Source organism: Desmodus rotundus, chromosome 2, assembly GCF_022682495.2.
Source record: "Desmodus rotundus isolate HL8 chromosome 2, HLdesRot8A.1, whole genome shotgun sequence".
In the NCBI taxonomy this organism is placed as follows: Eukaryota; Metazoa; Chordata; class Mammalia; order Chiroptera; family Phyllostomidae; genus Desmodus; species Desmodus rotundus.
The window spans coordinates 156,958,142-156,983,483 of record NC_071388.1 but is presented as its reverse complement, the minus strand read 5'-3'; the positions used below and the strand labels follow the sequence as shown (position 1 = coordinate 156,983,483).

The 25,342-nt window shown below is 34.5% G+C and overlaps 1 protein-coding gene and 1 pseudogene across 4 annotated transcripts in view; one reads left to right on the top strand and one right to left on the bottom strand.

The window, feature by feature from the left end:
• Positions 1 to 1,420: 1,420 nt before the first annotated feature.
• PPIG (peptidylprolyl isomerase G) overlaps positions 1,421 to 25,342 on the bottom strand; it is a 44,269-nt gene continuing 20,347 nt past the window's right edge. For all 4 annotated transcript variants that reach the window (XM_024579770.3, XM_045187388.2, XM_045187389.2 and 1 more), the window contains 7 exons: positions 23,249 to 23,278; positions 23,022 to 23,161; positions 12,483 to 12,693; positions 11,528 to 11,695; positions 10,171 to 10,258; positions 5,713 to 5,849; positions 1,421 to 5,534 (listed from right to left, as the gene is read on the bottom strand). In XM_024579770.3, the coding sequence (XP_024435538.2) occupies positions 4,424 to 5,534; positions 5,713 to 5,849; positions 10,171 to 10,258; positions 11,528 to 11,695; positions 12,483 to 12,693; positions 23,022 to 23,161; positions 23,249 to 23,278 (1,885 nt within the window). In that variant the 3' untranslated portion in view covers positions 1,421 to 4,423. The remainder of the gene's footprint in view (positions 5,535 to 5,712; positions 5,850 to 10,170; positions 10,259 to 11,527; positions 11,696 to 12,482; positions 12,694 to 23,021; positions 23,162 to 23,248; positions 23,279 to 25,342) is intronic.
• LOC112322206 (mitotic spindle assembly checkpoint protein MAD2A pseudogene) lies at positions 6,527 to 8,826 on the top strand (annotated as a pseudogene).

The following is a 25,342-nucleotide window of genomic DNA, read 5'->3' as shown; positions in this document are numbered from 1 at the left end:
TTAAACATTCACACTAGGACTTATTCCCAAACCTTCTGGAAATTGTCACTGCTGGCTAAATTCTTAAGAAGCTCAGTACTGTTGTTCAACTCTGCTCAGTTTTTGCCTAATACAAATTCTATATCCCCGTGGGTAAAATAAAAGTATATTTTAGTTGATTTATCTTCATTATTTAGCTTTTAAAATAAAGGTTAATACCACAATAATTTTAAAAATACAGAAGCAAACTGTTATCATAGCATAGTTTATTTAATAAATGTCTAACTATAAAAGTTGATAGTTTCAGAGTTTAAATTCTGTACAATGCAGTTCAAGTTACCAGACTAATGATAAAGAGAAGCAGCATTTTGAAACATTTTACATTTGTGACAAGAGCTTTATTCCTAAATTTCATTAAAAAAATATACATCACAGTGACTTTGAGCTTGGAAAAGAAGTGCATTAACTTCATTTGTTTTTCCCTTCCACAGAGAGCAGCCACAACTTTTAACATCCCCACATACAAATACCCAATTCATTTATCAATCCTTCAAAACACTATCAACATAGAAAGGAGAAAATATACAGCATGTGCTTTTGGTAAACAGGAATTTGCTTTAAGAAAGAAAAAAGGTTGGGGGGGCGCGCGGAGAAACGCAACTCAAACCCACCACTTACTCCTGTGCCTCAACAACTCCCTTGTACCTTGCTGATGGAATTTTAAAAATTTGTTGTTTTTCTTTTCTTTTAGTATTTACCTCTTGTGTCATGTCACAGCCCAGAGTCTGTCTTTGCCTGAATCCTTTAAAGGCAGTCGGAAAGCCCATTATGGGCATGAGTCAGCCAATACTGTACTTTCTAGAGTTTATTTTTAATTACATTTTAAAGTAAGTATTTGTAACACATCTTTTCACAACAAACAGATTATAAACCCACAGTCCTTGGAGACTTAATTCTAAATGTATAAATACTAAACTGAATCATTTTAGTAAACACAACCAAAAGGAGACAGAAAAATACCCATTTTTGTTTCTTTATAACTATCAACTATATGACGTATATTTAAAGTACTTCTGGTGAAGGTAAAGGCTTGGAGCAAGTTTCTATAGAAACTTACTAAAGGTTCAAAGTATGATGAAAAAATTGCCACCCAAGGTGAAGCACAATGAACTACTTACTAAAAGAAACATACTAACTTGTTTCATATACTAACTTGAAAACAAATTAGAATTGTCAGTTCATACCACTACTCAAAATACAAGAAATGTAATGTGTTCTTGTCTGTAACATTAAGAATTTTTTACTTTTCAGGTTCCTATCTACCACTGGGTACAAGAATCAAAGGTGCCCTGGTTGGGTAGCTCAGTTGGTTAGAGCATCGTCCTGATACACCAAGGTTGGGGGTTCGATCCCTGGTCAGGACACACATAAAAAGTAACCAATGAATGTAGAAATAAGTGAAATAACAAATTGATGTCTTTCTCTCAAATAAATTAAAATCAAAAGCAGTTCAGCAAAGCCAGTATGAATCAGTATCCCACTTGTGTAGAGAAATATTTATCAAATTCTTTGAAACTTCTGTGAAAGCTTTGATTTAAGGAGTTTAGAAACTATAATGGTCTATGTATGAACTCTTTAACTATATACTTTTAAAATGTTTTAAAGCAACCAAGCGGCTTCTCTACTGCTCATTTAGCATCAGTCAATTTCTTGGATATTGCCAATCAAGCAATAAAGAGAAACCAATTTAAATTATCTTTAAGAGGACATTAAGTCAAAGACAGTTTGAGCTAAACTATAAGCTCAGGCATAACTATAAAATCAATGACAAGAAGGTATTAAAAGGCTGACTTTTAGGAAAACCAAGTGTGTTCAAAATAATAACTAAAGGTAGTTCAACTATTAAAAATGCAGTGGAAGAAAAGGACCATTTGGGCTGTGTGCTATTCAGATGCAAAGGAAGGTATAGTAAATGCTGCTTATTCATTTTCTAAATGTTGTTTATATTCTGAAGATAAAATCTATATGACTGTCACTTCTCATTTCCTTTGCCATTATATGTGCCACTGTTAAAAAGTTAACAAAGCTTTTTTAAAAAAAGACCTACAGCCCTGGCTGGGTGGTTCAGTTGGTTGGAGTGTTGTTCCATACACCAAAAGGTTGCAGATTTGATCCCTAGCCATGGCACATACCTAGGTTATGGGTTCGATCCCCAGTAGGGACACATGTGGGAGGCAATTGATTGATGTTTCTCTCTCACACTGATGTTTTCTTTTCCCTCTCTCTCCCAAATCAATACATCCTTCAGTCAGTATTAAAAAAAATAAAAATAAAAATACCTGTAAATAATATTTAGCATGGGGTTACTCTTCTGATAACCAAAATAAAAGACTATTACTTACAGAAATTACTAAAATTCCCCCCCCCCCATTGTTACTTGCCTATAATTCTTAGTAGATAAAGCTCTGGGTCATCAGACAACATAGAAGTATGTTTATGTATCATGTGTTCTTTTTTAATAAAACTTTAATAGAAATCCTTTCTTAAACAGCACCTTTCTCAAAGCTCCAATAATTTATAATGAAGATGTTAAAAATGCAATATACTGAATTTAAAACAAACATACTAATTTAAAATACAGAACAGATTATACAGCTTGGGCACTCAAGACTCAACTATTCCTAAGGTAGGTGTGTAGTCAAATTTTCAAAGGAATCAATTATCCCAAATTATCATAAATATCTATTTTATAATCAGGAAAAACAATCTGGAAAGACTCCACTGTGGATATTTGTTTCAAGATATTCCAAACAATCGTATAATGATTACCCTATTCATTATGCAAACAGCTACCATAATACGATCAATATATTAATAATGGGAAATATGTTAAGCATCACTTCGCTCAGTACAATCAGCATTGAGTAGCTACTGTTTTATGAAGAAGCTGCCCTGGTAATAGAGTTGACACTATACTGACAAATGTTAAATTACAAAACACTGTAGAAGCTACTTATTAATTGGAATTCTGAAATTTCTTTTCAAATGAGGCAGGTTTTGTGTTTGCTGGATGTTCAATATTTTATTTAGAAGAGAAATTACAGAATAAAAGGCCACACATCACAAAAATAGCAATATACAACACATAAAATTCTAAATGGACTTTAGATATCATTAATGTTGAACTTTGTAAGCTATAAAATTTTGCAACTTTCTACTGTATGTGGCACTGTTATACATGCCCAGGTAAAATAATTTTAACAGTACTGGTATAAACCACCTGAACAGAAAGAAACCAGAGTCATAAACATGCTGTAGCCTACTGTGATACATATATAGAAAAGATGCATTTTTCTTGCCATTTGAAACTCACAGCTATGAGAATTAGAGAAGTCAGTTTTAAAAAAACCAAACCAAACAAACAAACAAAAAAAACACATGCAGAGTTAACACTTAACTTTATATAGGTCAGTGGCCAAAAAGAAATCTTGGAAGTTAATGTGGCAAGACTAACAACTTTTAAAATCTGTCTAACTTAAAGAGTTGCACAAGTGGTATGCTTTAGTAAGAAAAGGGTTTTTCCCCCCACTTTGGAGAAGGATAATAAAACAATGTTCTTAAAAAGCAAAAGTTTAATCTCTTCAGACTCAAAGCAACATAGCTTGAGAATCAGTCTGATCTTCCAAGGTTAACTTGTCAGATGCTGTATAACAGCAAGTCAAGCTCACTCAGTACATCAACTGAAAAAAATACTCAACTATTTTATAGACAGTTAAGTAAAACAAGACTAGACATGAAAAATATCCCTATGAAACAAGCTACATGTGGAAGTATAAAGAACAGCATATGATGTACAATATAACTATTTTAAAGCACAAATTACTGTAAAATCAAAAGTGATGACTTCAGATCTCGAGCTATATTAGAATCCTGCTTCTGCATAATTAAAAGCTGCTGCTGCTGTAAGCCTCTATTATAAATCCAATCAGAAAATCTTTATAAGATTTGGTCTATCTAGCGGCTTCTAAAGTTCCTTTAATCATGAGAAGAAACACAGGCTTTTGCAACAATATATTCCAACAATCAGTTATGCTTGTTTTCAACTGACGATTACACAAGTTAGGGTACAGAATAGCATGTTTGCCATGGGCTGATTGTTGCAACACAGAAATGTATACAGGAAATAGTGAAACATAGCACACAGTATTACACCAAAGTTTTTCTCATTTCAAGTTTATTAAAACTTTAGCAGTACAAATTATCCAGGTTGCAGATTATCAAAAGATCAACTCAAGAAAGTCCACGTTAAAAAAAAAAAAGGACAAACACAAAACAAACCAAAAACAACGAAAAAAGGAAAACAACATAAAGGAGATCCATTAGCAAAAGTCTCTAAAACTTAAAATTCGAGACAGAATGGAAATAAGAAGTTTATACAACTCACTCATCCACTTTTGTCTTCATCTGTTCCAGGGCTTGATTCATGATCAAATTTTTTATTTTTATCATGTACATGGTCATTTTCTTGACCCTTTGATTTTTGGTTTTCTTTTTCCACTGAGGATCTGGTCTTCCCATCCTCCTTATTTTTCAATGTGGAGAACTTTAATTCATTGTCCTGACTACTTTGTTTTATTTTTGAGAATGGACTTTGATCTCTATCAGCCTTTTTATCTCTGTTATTATTTGAACTATTATAATCACGGCTTTTAGAGTACATTCTCTTTTCACCCTCAGAATTTTCTTTTCTGTGTGAACTCTTGCTTTCTTGGTTTCTGTATTTTTCTTTGTTTCTGCTTTGACTTTCTTCTCTCTCTGAGCTCCGTGAATCTCTCCTCCTTCTCTTTCTATCTTTACTTCTTGATCTTCCTGGTGTTGCTCTTCTCTCTCGGCTTCGTGACCTTCCTCTTCTCCTGTACTCCTGTTCTCTGTACCTATGGTACTCCTTGCTTCTGCTACGATCACGGTCATGGCTTCTGGATCGCACTCTCCTGCTCCTGTCCCTACTTCTGCTTCGTTCTCTTGTTCTACTATTGTAACTGTGTTTGCCTTTAGTTGCATCACGTTCTCTACTCCTAGACTGTGCATGTCTATCCTTTTCCTTACTTTTATTATGATCATGCTCATTACTTTTTGATTCTAACTGTTTAGACTTCTCTTTACTTCTACTCCTTTCCTGATCTTTTCCTTTAGAATCCAATTTTTCTTTTTCTTTAGCATTCTCATGATCCTTCTCTTTACTCTTTGACCTCATCCTCTTTTCTTCATGTCGACTATGCTTTGTATCTCTTTCCTTGCTCTTTGATTTCTCTTTGCTTTTACTCCTACTTTTAGATTTGGCTCTTTTCTTCACCTTGTTTTTATTATACTTATCATCTTTTTCTGAATTTCTTCTGATGTCTCTCTCTTTGCTGTTAGATTTATGGTCTTTAACTTTCTTTTCCTTTTCACTTTTTCTGTTTGGACTTTCAGACACATGCCTGTGATCAGTTACTTTCTTCTCTTTTACTCTAATTGGGCTTCTCTGATTTTCTTTTATTTCATTTAACTCACTCCTAAAAAATAAGAAAAAAAGTTTTGAAATTTTATTAAGACTGGTTCCATTATAAGCTAAAATGATATTCTACTTTCATTAAGGTATCCAGAAACTTTATGTGTAATAGTAAAAAAAAAGCAAAAACAAGACAAAACACAACTTGTCACTACATTTGAAATAATATAGTTAAGTCTTACTTATCCCCTTTGATCCATCTTTCACCACTTGATACTCTCATTCTTTGAGCTCTTTGCATCTCTTGCCTCCAATGTGGAGGAGTCTCACTACGTCTGAAACGATCCCTTGATCTGGATCTAGATGGAGTTCGATAACGCTTAAGAAAATAAAAAGGGAAAAAAATTAACATAAAAATATAAACGCATTATGTCATAGCTAAAGTGTATATATTTCTAGGTTCCAGTAGAATGTCTGGTATTTCTAAGCCTGATAAAATTTCCCAATTTTCCGATAGGAAACCAATGAGGCAGAATTACTTTAAATAGTCATACTATAAGTTCCAAATAAAAAGCATTAACCATAGAAACTCCAGCCACCCACGTCTTTTCTATGGAACTGTCCTATTTAAGTGATGCTAAAGCATAATAGGTGCAAAGAACCCTTAAAAGTTGCCAAGTTCCAATTTGGAAATATGTACAAGTATTCTTGATGTTTCAAAGCAAATAGTTCCCTTATTATGAAAAAACTGAGTAAATGCAGAGATGCTCATTTATTCAACCAGTATGTACTCAACTCTTAGGATAGCCAACCACTCTACCACATACTGAGGAAACATCAGGAAGCCAAGACACACCTGATTTTGCTCTGTTGGAACTTATATTCTACAAGGCTAGGAGAACACAGAGACAGGCATATTATCACACATGTCAAGCATATATAAAGCCACAATTAGAATGAATGTAAAAGCAGCAAAAGACATTCAGAGAATATATAAAAAAGTTGTCTGACCTAGTATGGGTTAAATAATTAAAAGCTGAGAATTAAAGAATATGCATGAGCAGTTTCCTAGGCAAGGGTAAAGAAAAAGAGGTAAAGGAGGTGAGGATAGATGGGTGAGGAAGAACATGTGAGGAATATGAAATATACCATATCTGAAGGTCCTGACATAGGAAGGAATAGCATGTTTTAGAAATGATCAGACGACAGATCAGTGAGGCTAAAGACAAAAACTAAAAACTGCAAGGGAAGGTAGTACTTGATAATACTGATGAGGTAAGAACAAACTAGATTTTGTGAGGTTTTGTAGGCCATGGTAACAATTTTGGATTTATCATAAGGTCAATGACAAAGGAGTGACATACTAGATTCCCATTATTAAATACATGATCACTCTGGATACTACTGAGAGAAAGGGTTACAGTGATTCTCAAAGTGCGGTCTAGGGGTCCCAAGACTTGGGGTTGGGGGGAAGGTGGGAATCCCAAGGTCAAACTATTTTCATAAGAGAGCTGCTGCGGGGCCCTGCAGAGGCAGCGTGTGGTGCACGCACTGCGGCTGTGGTGCAGCAGCTCTCCTGGGAGGAGGTTATCACCCTGTGTGGCAGTGCTGACATTGTGGCCGAGTTCTCATTTATCACCAACAGCATTTTTTATCAGTGTGGCATTTATCTATCTGAAAACTTGAATGTAGAAATATGGACTCATCTTGTTTAACTACTGATCCTGAGCTTATGAAATACCTAAATACTAATGTGGTAGAACAACTAAAAGATTGGTTATTCAGAAACTGGTGGTACTCATCTTGAATGTTCAAAGTGGTGAGGTCCTAGAAAGATGGCAGTTTGACAGAGTGTGACAGGCTGCCAAAGATGACAGTACACCCAGAGAAAGCCTCGGAGAGCTATCTAAGATGAAATATGCTCAGTGATCAGATATATCACAGCTACGGTGACATTTCTGCCACTACTGGACGTTTCTTGTTCATTTGATCAGCTGATCTATAAAAATTTGGTTGCACCTGAAAAGTGGGAAGAGTTTGGAGCACAGTTCATTGCCAATTCTGAGCAAGTCCATCTGTGTTCATTCACTACTACAGTCCACAAAGTAAACAGTGCAGTGGGTGGCCTACAAAACCTCTGTCCACGATTGAAGATGGGATAAGAACCATAATGTAATTCTCAAATGTATTTCCTGAAACCAAGTCAACTGTAGTTCATGTTGTATTTCACTGATTAATTTTTAGAGGGAGAAAACTTAACATTGTACTTTACTGAACTGGGCATAATTGTTCCATTTTTTGGTACTTGTTTAACTTTCCATAGTGTTGATGTAATTTTTTGCACACTGTTCAAAAGGGAACCAGCAGATTACATCAGCACTGTAATGTCAATTCCTTTGAAGGTGGAAACTGCACATGGAAAAACTTTTACTATAAAGCTAAATGTCTTCCTAAATAAGACCTTTTGGTCAAGTAGCTTTGACTCAGAATATTGGTAAATATGACACATGGCAAAAGAAGTCTGAATGAATATTCAGAATCTTTGATTAGATCCTAAAGTAATTGATAATCCACAATAACAAAATACTGCTATAAGGTACTTTTGCCATTTATTTTATTTATATAGTTTCCATGTTGGAAAAAATCTCCAATTATCTGACTTAACGTGTATAATTTATACTTACAAAGCTATCGTTATTTCTGCTGTTTAAATTCTGGTGATATAGAACTCTTAAAAATGTCTTTTTGTGTTTTATAAAATCAAGCTTTGAATGAAAATGATAAGTTAAATGTGTTTATTTTAAAAATAACTTTTCATAACATTATTTGTCTTCTACATTCATTTTTTCATTATACAGTGGAATTTTGTAGAGACATGACATGTTTTGATGTCTTTGTTTTCAGAGTTGAAGGAATATGTGCTTATATACAGGGTTAGGCAAAAGTAGGTTTAGAGTTGTTTGTCTGGAAAATAATACAATAATTAAGCAATAATAATACAAGAATAAACTGTTTCATGTACCGACCACTGTAAGCCTACTTTTGCCAACCCCTGTAGTCTTGTTTTAAATACTGCTTGGTTTTAATTTCTAGAAGAGTAAATATTGATAGATATAATCTACATCAGAAAAAACTCTTTTGAATCCTCAATAACTTTTAAGAGTGTAAAGAGGTCTTAAAACAAAAAAGTTTGAGAACTGACATGCTGACATGAGAACAGTTTGGAAGCTATTTATAGTTGAGACTATACAATGATTGAATTAAGATGACTGGAGCTTGAAAGAAGCAGATGGAATTCAGAGTATTTAAAGGTTAAACTGAGAGAATTTGGTGATAAGTAAGATATATAATATAGGAGCTCTGGTTGGTGTGGCTCAGTTGGTTGGAGCATCATCCCATAAACCGAAAGGTCACAGGTTTGATTATTGGTCAGTGCACATACCTAGGTTGCTGGCTTGGTCCCCAGTCAGGAAACATGGGAGAGGAAATTGATCGATGTTTCTCTCTCACATCAATGTTTCTCTCCCTCTCTAAAAATCAATAAGCATGACCTCAGGTAAGGATTAATAATAAAAAAAAAAAGATACATAATGTGGGAAAGAAGGGGGAAGACAAAATGCTGCTTTTTATAAAAGGTTTTATTTATTTTGAGAGAGAGGGGAAGGGAGGGAGACAAACACTGATGTGACTGGGAATCAAACTGGTGACCTTTTGGTTTGCAGGCTGGCATCAATCCACTGAGCCACACCAGCCAGGCTGATGCTTGAGCTTTAGGTTTAAGTAACTGCACAGGTGATGGTTTTGTTACAGGACCAGGAATCTAAAGGAGGATCAGCGAAAGTGCTTATGCTCAACATTATATATAGTAAGTCTGAAGTGCCCATTAAACAAACAACTGAATGACTGTCATACAGGCCTCTGATGAGAATAGAGTAGATGACAATTTGGCAGTTATCAGCATATAGGTGGACACTGAAGCCACGGGAGTGATGAGATTGTCCAAGGAGCATATGCAGAGTGAGAAGAGTTGGAACACTGAAGTACTACAATATTTAAAAGTGGGATGGAACAGTATGAACTGACACTGGAAATTCAAGATAGACTGGTCAGAGAAAGGAAGAAAATATGGTGGAAACAAGGCAAAACGAGTATTACAAGGAGGGAGATTAAGTAAGACAAGGACCGAAAGGATCCACTGGATTTTGTGACATGTAACTGATCGCATGGCAAGTGCTATGTTTCAGGAGAATGGTAAAAGACAAACTGAAATGGTTGAGGAATGAGTAGGAAGTAAATAAGTAATATATTAAATATAGCTAAGTTTATAAAATTCTAAAAACACAGTAGACATTTAAATTCTGGTGAGGACAATCCAGTAAAGAGAAAGAGGATGAATTATAAGAATAGTTAATTTTTAACAAGAATAGAGATATAGTGGTCAGGAAGTAACAAGGGGGCACAAGAAAGATCTTGATCTCATTTTATACCGTGCACATGTAAAATCCATGAACATCCCATGGACTTGCAGTTCGGAAGTACTAAAACAAACAAGTTACTATCAAACAGAAGATAACAATTCAATATCCATATCTACTCTAAATTTCAGTTACTTATATGTATAACAGTATTTAAGAAACAATCTAAAATTATTTAAAAATAAATGTAATACTATTAAGATTTATGGGAAAAGAATGACCTACCCTTGGTCCTCTTCCTTTAATTTTCCTGCCAGACCTAGTAACTAAAAGTCGCCTCTGGTATGAAGCAGGCTGGGGGTTAGGTGGATTACTAGAAGGAAGTAAAAATTAAAATACATTATTTTATAAAAATAAATCTGAGGAATATAGCTTTAATGATCTAAAGTAATAAACTTATAGGTCATAATAAGTCAGTGGTTCTCAACCAGGTATGTTATCAATTCCTAGCAGGTATCTGGAAAAGTATGGGAGCATTCTTTTTTCACTGTCAATGACTAGACAGGGTGCTGTTGGTGCCCAGGAGTCAGGAATGCTAAAACCTTCTAATGCACGAGGATGAAGAAATATTCTTCCCCCAAAATACCAAGTGTGTCCTCTTGAGAAACACTGTTGTATCATCACTAAGATGAAGTTAACTTGATAGTGCTAAGGAAAATCAACATAGAAGAGCTCAGAGCAGGCTATACGCTGTTGAAAAAATAGTTTTAAAACTTATTCCAAAGTATCTTATTATCTTACCAAAAGTTGTTCATTGATAATAAAACTATAGCAAAGAGTAATTAATGTGAATTAAGCAGAAACAAGGTAGTCTGAATCAAAAAGATGTTTATATCATAGAAAACTATTTTCAAATAATGAGTTAATATTGATTAGCATTAGCAATATTCATCTAAGTTATATTTGAAAAGTTTGTTCTTAAGTAGTGTAAACATTTTCCCCTTAATATTTTCTTCCTTAGAAACATCCTTTTTTAATACATGAAGAAAAGTAAAAGTCCAATCCATCAATATTAAAATAACTTCAGATTCTTTTTACATTCTTACTATGTTATAAAAGTATGAGGATTGCTCAGAACTTTATTACTTTTATAATGTACATCTGATCATAAATAAGAGACTTCAATCTTTTATGTAGAAAAATTTTGAAAGTATTTGACCATACCATTACCAAAATTTCATAAATCACGAAAGTAAAACAGCATTATTTTACCTATTGGAGAACTAAGAAAAGATTTTTACTTGCTTAAAAGTTTAGTGTATACAATTACATAGTAAAACACTTATCTTGCTTTTAAATGGAATTGGTTTAGAATTCTGCTTAACATCATTTTGCCATTGGCAGTGTTTTTTTTTTTTCCCAAAGGAAGTTTTACTCAAAATCTGTTTGAATTAAGTCAATTTATCCTTTTAGCTATGTGGTTAGCAAAAAGGAGCTTTAAGAACATTACTCTATAAAAAGATTTCAATCTTGGGACAAAGTCACCAATTAAATCTTACCTAAAATAAGTAAATACTTTTTAAGAAAAAACAGATTATGGTAAAGATTGTAGAGAACTCTCAACATATACACATTCACATACCACTCTCTCTCTCTGTCTCTTTCTCTGTTTTTCCTTTCTTTTTCATCAGCTTTAGGAGGACTTTTTCTCATTAGAAATCTATTTTCAGGTATAGGAGGGATCTCTTCTGGACGGACAGTAGACTGGGGTTGTGTGTCAAGATTTTCAGCCTCACTTTCACTAGATGCGCTTAACAGAAACACAAAACAAGTTTCATTCAGTTATTAAGTGCCTACCCCAAATATCTGATTGTTGTTATTAATTTCCTTTAAGATATCTATATATATGCCATCCAGTACCCCCAAAAGGTGCAGTTACATGGGAAAGATGCAATTCATTTCTGTGACAAACCAACCAAAAATTAGAACAAAATGTTTCCATTGTCACGTTCTCAAAAAATATTTCCCACTAAAATGGGTCCAAAATATGAAACTCTATGGGCAATGTACTCTGATAAACTTATGATACTTTAAAATGCAGGTAAAGAAATTAGTTGCTTTAGAGGCAATAGGCATATACCAACAAGTTTTAGTACAAACACATTATTTCAGACAAAAAAAGTAGAAAAACAAAGTAAATACAATGACATCTGCTATCTATCCTTATGCCCTTAGAGAAGCAAAGGAAGTGCAAGACAAAAGAGCAAGAGAGACTGTAAGACAAAATAAGGAACACAACTGTTGGTTTCCCATAATTCTCACCACCCCCATATTCCTCCCATAAATACAAACCTATAAAACCAAAAGCATTAATTTCATTGAGATCAAACAAAATAAACCGGTTTTGTTAAAAACGGAAATGAGTATGACCCAAATTTAATCTACAGATTGTAGAATATCAAGATGGTTTCATACTTCGCACTACAAAATATTTCTACTTTAATGTTCCTATATAATTGATCCAAAATCCCAACAGATTTATTTATAAACAGAAGGGAATTAGAATATAACATTAGTGATGAAAATAAAATGAAGACCTTTTCTTGCTTTTCTTGCGCTTCTTCTTTTCTTTCTTGTGTTTTCGGGAATTTTTCCTGTGTTTCTTTTTTCTTTTTTTTGATTTCTCTTCAGAAGCACTTTCAGAATCAGAAGAATCAGAAGAGGACTGGGAATCACTTGAGCTATCTGAGTCACTGGATGATGATGATGAGGAGGAGGATTTATGCCTTTTCTTTTCTTCTTTCTTAGCTTTCATTAAAAAACAAAAAGGTTTTTTGGTCAGCACTTTTTAGATAAACTTTGTAAGTGGAAAATTTATATTTTCTAAGTCCAGTATTTAACATCTAGCTCACCCAGCTATTTGAATTAAGGGGTAAAGGAAAGGAGTCAAGAGCCAGGATTAGAATCCAGATCTCCAGGACTTCTGGTCAAGATGGAGGCGTAGGTAGACATGCTTCACCTCCTTGCGCAACCACAAGAACCTCAAAACAAATAACATCCAAAACTCCCAGAATATCGAAATGTATGGAAGCCACATTCATCCAGATGGGTAGGAGGGGCAGAGATGCAGAGTCAGGGTGGAGAGGCAAGGAGACATGGTGTGATATGAAGAGGCAGTGGTGGTGGTAGAACGGGCAGTCCCACATTCATGAGGGGTGGATAAAAATCAGGAGGGATACCTTGGGAGTGAGTGATCCCAGCCCCAGGCCAGACCACACAGCCCAGGATTCTAGTACCGGGAAGATAAGGACCCATAATTTCTGGCTATAAAAATCAGTGGGGGTTGAGACAGTGGGGCGGAAGAAAATGCCAGTTTCTTAGGAGAGTCCATTTCAAGGGCCTGCATGGACTTAGAGTGTATGTATACCCACCCACTCTGGGATATACCACCAGAGCAACAGCTGAAAGGGTACCAGTCACATACAGGAAGTGGGTGAAGTGACTGCAAACAGGGTGAGTGCTGGACAACCCCCCAGAAAAGCCAGGCAGCAGTACTGTCCCCTCTCCAAGCCCTCCCCCAACACAGAGCCACAAAGCGGTAGAGTGGGTCACCCTGCTCTGGCGAATACCCAAGGGTCTGCCCCATACAACTTAACAGGTGTGCTAAGACAGGGGGTCAAAGCAGCTCTACCTAATACACAGAAACAAACACAGGGAGGCTGCCAAATTGAGGAGATAAAGAAATATGGCCCAAATGAAAGAAAGGAACAAAACCCCAGAAAAAGAACTAAACCTATCAGATGCAGAGTGCAAAACACTGGTGATCAGGATGCTTAGAGAACTCACTGAGTACGACAACAACATAAAGGAAGAAATGAAGTTATACTAAGTGAAATAAAGAAAAATCTACATGAGACCAACAGTGAGGGGAAAAAGCCGGGATTCAAATCAATGATTTGGAATATAAAGAAGAAATACACATTCAACCAGAATAGAAATAAGAACCAAGAATTCAAAACATGAGGATAGTATAAGACGACTCTGGGACATCTCCAAAAGTGCCAACATCCGAATCATAGGAGTGCCAGAAGAAGAAGAGGAAGAGTAAGAAATTGAAAACTTACTTGAAAAAAGAATGAAAGAAAACTTCCCTAATTTGGCGAAGGAAATATACAGCAAGTGCAGGAAACAGAGAATCCCAAAGAAGTTCCCTGGTGTGGAGCATGTGAGAGGCAACCACACATTGATGTTTCTCTCCCTCTTCCTCCCTCCCTTCTCCTCTAAAAATAAACAAATAAAACATTTAACAAAAAATTAACATTAATGAAACAATCAGGAATTTGAATACTGTCAGATTTTTTATATTTAGAAATGTGTGTGTATGTATATGTTTTCATATTATTATGGTATTGGTTATTTTTTAAAGTCATCTTTTAGAGATAATAAAATATTTATCAATGAAATGTTATACCAGAATTTGCTTCAAAATAACAGAAAATAGAGAACTGGCCAGGAATAGGTACAAAGAGACTGTCAATGAATTAATTTTTGAAGCTGGTTAATTTATATGGGTGTTTTGTTATACTGTTTCAATCACCTCTATTTATGTTAATGCTTCCACAATAGGCAAATCAAAGAGGATGAGGAAAATATATCTTTGGACTAACTTGGCTTTCTGTTTACATAACTTTACTGAAAGGTTTAATAGCTGGTTTATAATCTTTCCTTTCTTTAGCTCTAGGAACACTTAAGGATTTGGCATTTGGCCAAATCATTCTTGACACTCTTAACTCAAAATTTACAGGCATGTACTAATTCACAGTAAGTGAGAATCTGGCTGATGTCACTATATATTTGGTTGAGGACTTGTGGTTCACTGTCAAGATAGCTTTTCTAGTATCAATGACAAACTGCTGCACTGAAGAATGGGAACAAGGTAAAAAAGCTGAAGGGACCCAGAGGTAAAGGCTTCTTCAGTCAGTTGTGCTCAGGACAATGAATATGTCAAGTGTGAGATGCCTGAGACACACACAAGCTCTGCCCAGAATTTATGAGGTCAACATGATGTTGCTCCTGTGTTACAAGCCATGCAGTTTTCTGTCCTGTATCATTTCTTAAATGTAAACTTACTGCTGAGTGAAGCCTATCTTGTCCATGAGGTTAACTGTTAATCTGAATGCAAGACCACTGTTGTTGGTGAGGCAGAGTGGATATGCAAATATGTATGACCTGAAATATCTACTTATATATACTAAAAACCTGAGGGATATTAGGAGGGTAGGTGGGGATCAGGCTTAAAGAAATCTAAGGGGGAGAAAATAAATTCATAGTGATTATGTATAACTCTAAATAAAAATACCTTAGACCACATAATATGAAAGCAAAATAAAAATATTCCACGTAAGTACAAAAATAGCTGTTAAAATTACTTGACTAATGCTTTACCCCACGATTAACAAAGTTTTATTCACCAGTTCCAACTTTTCTATTTATTTTGCACTGGGATTCTTTGCTATGAAAAAATACTCTGCCATTTGTTTCTTTAAAAAGCAAGCCTATTCTCCCCACCAAATGTATTTCAAACAGCATTATTTAGTTCATACATCACTTGGCAAGAAAACATTTGAGTGAAGCAAGATATCACACTAATATGGAAGGCTAAAAAGAGATTTTAACTATTTTTATGGTAATATAATCTGCCTGAGATTATATGAGATTGATATGACAACTACAAAAGGAAAAGAAACTGTTTAAGAAAAGACGCGATGGAAGACAGCTTTGAAAGCACTAAGGTTGAAAAGGTTCCCCTCTCTCAGTATTTGTCAGCATTGTTTCATGTTCAAAATTTAATTTACATGCCCTTTTCCTATGTATCTGTTTAGGAAAAAAAAAGAAAAGAAATTGATCGAAAAAGCAATGGTAGTAAGAGCAGATGAGTAAAAAGGCAAAAATTAGAGACATGACATTATAGGTATAGTCTATTAGTAGAATGTAGCTTTCATTTCAAAATCTGTATTACCTGTATCTTTATCTGTATTTTTAGTAAATTAAAAAATATGACTTCGAAACATTGTAAATCTAACCTAAATTTTATCTTTCTCAAATGAACAAGTATGTTTAAGTGATTAGTATCAGATATACATTCAACATGATGCCAAGACATGGAGAAAGAACTGTAGAGTATATGGGGAAGTTCCACAGAGAACTTTTTAAGACATATGCTCTGCCCTCAGAGTTCACAATCTATTTGGAAAATAAGACCAACAAGTATGAAGTGAATAGCAAACAGCATCAGAAAATATATACTTAATAAATTTTCTAGAAACTGACTATAAATTGTATCCGAATTTAGGAGTACAGTCAATAAGAACAAAAGTAAAGTGGAAATAAATGCTTTGTAAAACTAGTCACTTCTGTTACACAACATATGTATTCCTATAAATCACCATACAAGGAAAAACTGTACAATAAAAACACATGGCTTATGGGAAAAATGGAACTGGGGCACAAAATTCAAAAACTTCAGCGACACATTAAAAAAAGAAAACTAATAAAATTGCAGCAGAATTTTACACATTAGATGGTTAATAAATAAGTAAATAAGGCAATAAGGTACTTTATTTTGCAAAAGACCTGGGGTTTGCTTGTGGAAGTGAACATCAGTCAGAAGGGCTGCAGCTTGTGAGTTACTATAATGTAGTGGAAGAAGAGAGATCTGAAACCAGGTGGGAAGTTTTAGCAGATTGTGCTTAGGTGTGACTCATCATAAGTGATGAACTGAGGTAGCTTAATACACATTTGAGGTGTGTGCATGTGTGATTTTGGTGTATTCCTGTGGAGCTGTTCAGCTGGACATAATTTTCTGCATTCACTTAGTGTTTCTTATAGACAAAATCATGCACAAGCAAGGCTAAAATTTGTGTTATCTTCAAATTGTTTTCTAATGTATCAATCAAATGGAACAAATGTATGTTTTCAAAATAAGTGCTGAGTATTATTAGGATTAGAGATAGGGTCAAGAAAATATAGTGAGAATATCTGTAGAGTGGCTAGGAATCTCTGGAGGATGACATGGTGGTTTTCAATTTGCCTCCAATATACCCTAGATTTCATGCTGGAGAACCAACTCAGAAATACCAATGGGTACATATTTTTAAAAGCCCCAAGAAAAGCTCGCTCCAGACAAATGACTGGAAAAAAGATCATTTAGCAGGACAAAAAAAAAATTATTACCAATGCCTGCCCTACTCTAAGCAAACACAAGGAAAAGAAAGGATCATCCACTCCCTCTTGGCTATGTCAGCAGAGACGAAGTGGAGAACTTGAATTTCCAATATACCCGTAATACTCCCCCCACGCCCCTGCCGGAGTGATGTCAGTGGGCACTAAGGAGGAAGCCTATCCCTGCACTGGCAAATGGCATGGATTTCAGAAAGAAGGAAACTGAAGAAAAGGATTGTTTAAACATATATGAAGTTCTAGGCAGACCCCCAAGTGAAGCTGACCAGAACGAATACAGCAAAAGGTTTGAGAATTAAACTATAGTGTTGAATATATCGAGGTTTTCAGTAGGGCCCCTGGGCAGCACACAAAGGAAGCATACCAGAAAGAGCACTGCAAGGGTCCTGAAAACTGAATCATCACTGAAACCACAGTCCACAAAAGTAGGCCAGGACTACATGTTAAACCAAAATAAGGTGATTGCCTGATAAAATAGAAAATATAAATAGAATCCAGAGTCTTATAATACCCCAAATATTCAAGATACAGAAAAAACAAACAAAAATCACTAATAATACCAAGAACCAGGAAAATCACAACTTAGTAAAAAAAGACAGTTAAAAAATGCCAACACCCAGAAGACTCAGATGTTAAAATTGACAAGGATTTTAAAGAAGCCATCTTAAAAATGCTTCAATATGCAATTATTAAAACTTTTTAAGCAAACAATAAAAGTTTAAAAAAAACTCTCAGGAGTAAAGAAGAAGATATAAAGTGCCAAATGGAAATTTTAGAAATGAAACATAACAAAAATCTACTAAACTTGGTCAGTGGAGCAAGTTTATAGCAAAGTGGAGATGACAGAGCAAAGTATCAGTGAATCGGAAGAAAGACCAATAGAAATGATCCAATCTGAATATCAGAAATATATTAAAAAAAAAACAAAAAATGAGCAGAGCCTGAGAGTACCGTAGAACAATAAACAAAAGATCAAACATTTGTCTTACTAGAATCTGAGAAAAAGTTTGAAGCTGAAAAAAATAAAATAGAATTAGTGGCAGAAAATTTCCCATGTCTGGCCCAATCTACAGATCTACATCACGAGGCTAAGTGAACCTAAAAAAGGATAAACTCTAGGTAACCCACAAAGTCAAATTTCTGAAAACTAAAGACAAAAAAATACATATACATTGAAAGCAGAGAGGAACAGTTAAGTTACCTATAGGGGAACAATGATTTGGAAGACAAAAGACTTCTCATTTGAAACTACAGTCCAGAAGAAAGTGGCGTAACACTTTTTTATGTGCTGAAAGAATGATCAACCCAGATTTCTATAACCATCAAATGAAAACTAAATAAAGACATTTTAATAAAACTAAGATAATCTGTTACCAGCACACCTATCCTTAAAAAGTGGCTAAAGAAAATTTTCCAAACAGAACAGAAATAAGAGAAGGATTGAAATTTCAGAAAAGAAGAATAGAATGAGTAAAAATGGGGGCAGGGGATAGCAGTTAGCAAAAAGTTAATACAAAAATAATTATAAATAAGTTTTTAAGAAATGCTAACAATAATCACCTTAGAGAAATGAAAATTCAAACTAGCTTTTTAAAAAAACCTATTAGGGCTGGCAAGATTACCTACTTTGATATATGCGGCTCTGCAAAGGGTATACATTTGTTTATTTTCCTATATTCTAGTAGCAATGTCTACCAAAATTACAAATGCATGACTCCTATAATCTGTTAATACTGTTTCTAACTATGCATCTTACATGATCAGCATTCACATACATGTGGAATGCTGCACAAAATTTGGGAATGGGAACTGATGGACAGAGATGGGGAGAATTTTTATTGACTACTTTTATGCTTTTTAAATTTTGAACTAAATGAATTAAACTTAAAAATACAAATTTTTAAACTTCCAAGTATGACAACTGTTTCCATCCCTTCCTCCAAAAAACCCTACCTCTCTGCCTAACTACTTACACAAAATCTATTTCAAAGTATCTTACAAGCATAAGTATCCTTAAGGCAAAATGAAACAGTAGTAAAAGCAAAACCTCAATGAAAGTTAATTAAAATGGATGAAAAGGAATTATAAATGGTAACACTTTTAATTCTTGGGCCATTTATGGTTAGTTTAGAATTATGTAGTTTGCTTATCACTATGTAAAATAATTTCCCAAACCTGTTCACTGACCTTTGGGGGGGGAGCTAGGGTAGGATGTGCTTCAATCTTACTGATTAGGTATTGACTTTACTGAAAACAAACAAACTCCACAACATTTTACTTGTAAAAATCTAAGGTAAGAAAATGCTGTCTGAAACGTATGTAATTTCATTAACTAATGTAACCCCAATAAATTCAAAATAAATTTTAAAAAAGAAAGAAAATGCTGCCTTACATTTTTATTTGAGATCTATAAATTCTATACCAATGTATTTCTTTTTGTTTTTTTCTTTTTTTTATCCTTACCCAAGGACATGCTCACTGATTTTAGAAGGGAAGGGAGAGAGAAAGAGAGGGAGAAGAAACATTGATTGGCTGCCTTTCATAGGTGTCCTGACTGGGGATTGAACCCGCAACCTAAGCAAGCATGTGCCCTGACTGGGAAGCAAACCTGAGACCTTTTGGTTGTGGGATGATGCCCAACTAACTGAGACACACAAGCCAGGGCATATACCAATGAATTTCCCATGAAACCTTTACAGTAAGAAAATTCCTGGGACATTAAGAAAATAAGTTTTGAAATAAAGAGTAGAAGTATCCCTAAAATCGGTCTCCTTTAGGTATTTTTATTCCACAACACTGGTCTCCTCTTTTCAACAATTTCCTACTATGTTCCAGTAAGAGCACCATGACCACAACCCTTAATTTCTGAATAAACGGACACTGAAATGGGACTCTGCCACCATAGAAACTCTGGTGTTCTCCACTGTCTCCTGAGTACAAGATTTACCAGCTCCTTCCTCTACTGTGTTCTTCTTTCTGAACTGCCAACAATCTGTTTCCTACCACATATGTGCAAAATTTCTGCTCATATAACTATTTATTTATTGGCATGTTGCCACAATTCAGAACTAGTGTTTCTGTGTACTCTGTAATATAGCAATGGCTTCGTCTCTTGTTGTATGGCCACAGTGGACAGGCTTCTCTTAACAACTGAACTCTGAAGAGACTAGCGTGACTTGAGTTCATGCCAACCCTTGAAAACACAAGAAATACCTATTCTAGGTAGTGGTATCATTCTTTGGAGCTCTGTGTTCTACCCTCTACTATGTCCCTTGAAAGCCTCAGAGATGCAGCTTTTATTAGTCTCCAGTGTTCTACCTCAGCATCTGTTGGAAGGTTCTTCTCTTTGACTCTGAACCTTCTCAAGCACATTCAAATAGCCACAAAAAGCAGAACTGCCAATCTTGCAACAGCAAAAGGGAGAAAGGCCCAAAAAGATTGCCCAGACTCACCAAGACTATTTACAGGTGGGCCCAGACAGTCAGATTTCTTCAGAAGTCTTTTTGTTTTCTTTCAGGAAGTTAGAAAAAGGAAAAAAAAAGATTCTGCATTTATTTCTTTTTAAAGTGGAGTGTTAATCTCTCAAACAAGGTTTTAAATGTAAGCTTTCTGACTATTCCCAATTAAAAAAAAAAAAAAATTACACAGATGCATGACTAAATCCATTCTGACCAATGGGAATTGAAGGATCCAAACTGTGCCAAACTGTGTGATCTCAAAGATAAAGATGTTTTCCTCTTTTCCACAGTGTTATCCTGAATAGTACAGGCATGGGAGGTATGGCTAGAAACAAATCTGAACTACTGGGAAGACACTAATAAAGGGCAAATACTCCTCAACTGCTGAAACTGATTAAGGGCAAGGTATGTTTCTTTAACATGAATTTGAGGAACACACACTAAGACACTACATCAACTTTTAGTACAACTTCCTGGCCAGAATGCCATGAGCAAAATTAGCATTTATCTCTTCAGATGAAAATAAGGGCATGAATAAAAGAGTGGCATTAAGTCACATTCTCATCCTTTCAACAAATATTCATACACTGACCTTTTAATACCCAAAGAATCTTCACACCAAAATTACAAGAGTCTATGATAACTGTTTATGGTTTAAAATGTAAGCTTTTTTTAGTACTTCAATATCCTTCTAAATAAACCACATAGTATTCTTAACTTTTTAATTTGTTTTTAGTCCTCACCTGAGGATTTGTTATATTGATTTTAGGGGGAGGGGAGAAGGGAGGGAGGAAGACGGGGGAAAGAAAGAAAGAGACACACACACACACACACAGATGTGATAGAAAAACATCCATCAGTTGCCTCCTGGACACGCCCCGACTGGAAATCAATCCCCGCAACCTTTTGGTATATGAAACACCACTCCAACCAACTGAACCACCGGGCCAGGGCAGCATTCTTAACTTTTATAAGCAGAGAATGGATCCTAGCACAGTTACTTTAAAGACTACAGAATGTAAGAAGAAGAAGGAAAAAACCTAACTGTTAGTAGAGAATAAAAGATGAAGATTTCTTAGATGATATAAGAAAAATATTATTTTAAAACAAAATATTCCCATTGTACAAACAATACCCAGAAGAGTTAAATATCAGTAAGTTCAGGGTCTAAAATCTGCACACATTAATACAGATGGCTTCTTACTTTCTTCTTTTGAAAACAGTGATTAAGGTGTATGACTGACTTATCACCATGTTATATTCCTAAAACTCATATAATGTTAACTGTAACTGAAAAATAAATTGAAATATAAAATTTTTTTCCCACAAATTTAAGATACTCAACAACACCTCATTCTTTACTGAATCTTCACAAACACAAGGCATACATTATGCCTATTGTTTGTAAATAAGCGATAGCCAGAGTCATGAACACCAAGAAGTTATATACAGTCCCATTATTAGCTGCAGCATATTCCTGCAGTGGTTTATGAGGTACATATTTGATATGACAGAGAAGAAAAGGAAATCATCAGAATCAAAATGGAATGCAGAGACAAAAAATCAAAAATAAGACTTCTCTATAACCATCTTGGGTCCTTTGAAATTAAAACAAAACAAAATATGCATATTTCTAAATGTTACAGAGGAAATCAGTATACCCAAAACTTCAGAACAGAATGTTCTACTTAGGGCAATTCTGAAAGAAATGTTAACGAACAATGAATTAGCAACATAACAGTAAAAGCTCTAGATATGGAATCAGCATACTTGGGTTTGAGACCTAATTCCCTGATGTGGTAAATATATCTTCATCTATAAAATAGGGGAAATAATGTTAAAGGGCTACCGTGAGGATCACAAAATATTACAGATGACTCTCACCTTTGTTAATCATGAAAAACTAAGTATTGATTTTACTGGTCCCTAGACTAGTAAGAATGGAAGGAAGAGCCAATTCAATATTTATTGCTTTCTACACAATTTTAAAAGTAATCCCATTATTTTAGAGTGTCAGACCCAATTATCTGTAATAACTATAATAGTTACATAAACATGCCAGATGCAATGCATGAAGGGGAAATAATTTATTCCCCTAAAGTTTCCTAGTCTATGTTATTCTCTTCAACTGTCATCTTCTTTACACTGTCTCTCTCTTTCCTTAGAAAAGAATCTGTTTTCCATTCTATTTAGACAAGTGACTTTTTTTAAAAGGTAGAAAGCAGGAGGACAAGTTACTGTAAATTAATAAGAAAAAGTTAAGTGGTTCCATGGTAAACGAAAGTATAAAGATAAAACACATTTAAAATACAAAAACATGTTCAAAATACAAAAACCTCATATTTATATTCACTTTAGTGTGAATCTTATGCCATCTATTTAGAGTGTCCGCTTGTTGTGTATGCATAAGAATTACCAGAAATATGTACTCGTTCCTACCTTTCGATTTGGGAATTAGCTCTCCACAACTGAGTATCCGCACCTCAGCAAATGGTTTGCTAGCTGCATCTGTTTTCTGGTTTTCTATCTCCCTCACAACTTCTTGACCAGAAATCACTTGCCCAAAAACAACATGATGCCTAAAGAGTCAAGTAAAAGTGATTAAATAACAGCTTCCCATTTTAATATTAATTTAAAGTAGGTTATAAAATTAAAATAATCTTTACCCATCTAAATGAGGAGTTGGTTTCGTTGTTCTTTTGGAAATCATCAGACAGAAGGATAAAAACAAAGTCAGAGAAAAACAAAGTTAGCATCTCTAAAAAGGAAAAGAAAATAACTGCATTGGAAACAAAATTGCAAACAAATCATATAATATATCAACATAATAGTCTCTCACTACATTAACCTTAAATAGAATAAAATGCAAGATGCTTTCCACATAATGAATTTTCAAAAACTTGTTCTGATTATAAAAGTAACACCTAAACACTGTTGAACACTTATTTGTATTTAAAGTTAACATTTTGGTGTTATTTCTATCCATCCGTGTTTCTTGCATATGACTGGGTTCTTACTCAATATTCAGGGTTGTATAATGTCCTACTGTCTGGACATATCAGAAGTTGTCAGACCATTCCACTAGTTTATGCGTTTAACAATAGTGTTTTTAATCTTAACATTTTAAACAGTTAAAGTACAAATCATCTTCTGATGGCCCTCACACATTTTCTGTTGAACCTGAACTGAAATAACCTGTATAGTATTTCTAAATTATTAAATTACCTGCCAACACACTTAAACTTTTAGATACTTTTACATAAAAATACTGATTACAGACCCTTCAGAAACCTGGAAGATGTGGCACCCAGCACATGGAAATAATTGACCAGGCTGAGGAGCCCCTTCTTCTTTAATATAGAGATTAACAGTTTAGTTTCTTGTCCCAACAGTCTTTATTTATGTTACTTGCCTGAGATCTGTGGCCCTTTGAGTTTGTTACCCATGTCATAAAGTAAATTTCACACTAAAGATCTTGATTAAAACTGAAGAAAACCCCCAAAACAAAAAACTACCTGTTTGTAAATGAAATAATTTTTAAAAATGTTTTCTTTCTCCACATCAGCCTTAAAAAGCTTCGTCATTAAGAAGGCTGCTACTTGAGTAGCTAGCTATTGGGACATACTGCTACAATAAATTGAAAATGGGCATTGTATAAGATTTATTATTTTTTAAAAACCTTATCAAAAATGACATCAGAAATTTGAAAGAAGAAACATAATTTAAGCTAAACTTTGGTTAACGCATACACACTACTACTAAAAAAATCTAACGTACATGTATTTTTAAAAGTTCACCTTATTTTTAAAACTAATAACCTATTGTTTTTTTACTATAACAGCTATGCTCACTTGCACTTGCTAAAGCACCTAAAAAATGTAAAAACCCAGGTGTATACCATATGTATTTGTATTACATTATCTTCAGTATATATATACACGCATATATAATTTGCAACTAGATGTATTCAATTCTCACTACACGGATTCCGTATTTACAAATTCACCTGCTCAACAGCATTTATTTGTAGTCCCTAAAGCAATTTCACAGTACTCTCATGATTATTCTCAAAGTGGTAAAAAAGTATGAGGATAGGGAAAAATGGATGGTAACTCTTGTACAGTGCTGGTGGTGGACACACAAAATGATGCAATCACTGTGGAAAACATTTTGATGGCTTCTCAAAAAGCTAAATGTAGATTACCACATGATCCAGCAGTTCAGCGTCTAGGTAGATACCCAAAAGAATTCAAAGCAGGGACTCAAACAAATATATGCATGCCAATGTCCTAAGCAGCATAATTCACAATACCAAAAGGTACAAACAACCCAATTCCCATCAACAGATGAATATAAACAAAATGTGGTATGTACATATAATGAAGTGATATCCAGCCATAAAAAGGAATGAAGTTTTGATACATGGCTACAATATGGATGGACCTTGAAAACATGCTAAATGAAATGGACATATAATTGTATGACTCCATTTATATAATCAGGATAGGAAAATTCATAGAGACAGAAAGTAGAACAGAGGTTATCAGAGGCTGGGGACAAAGGAAAATGGTTGGTCTCTGGGATGATGAAATAGTTTTGGAAATAGTGGTGATAGTTACACAGTACTATAAATATAATACCATTGAATCATACATTTACCATTGACTAAAATAGCAAATTTTATAAATGTTACCAAGATTTAAAATAATTTTAATTCAACACTAAGTTGTTTCCTCAACAGAATACAGGAAGGGTAAAGA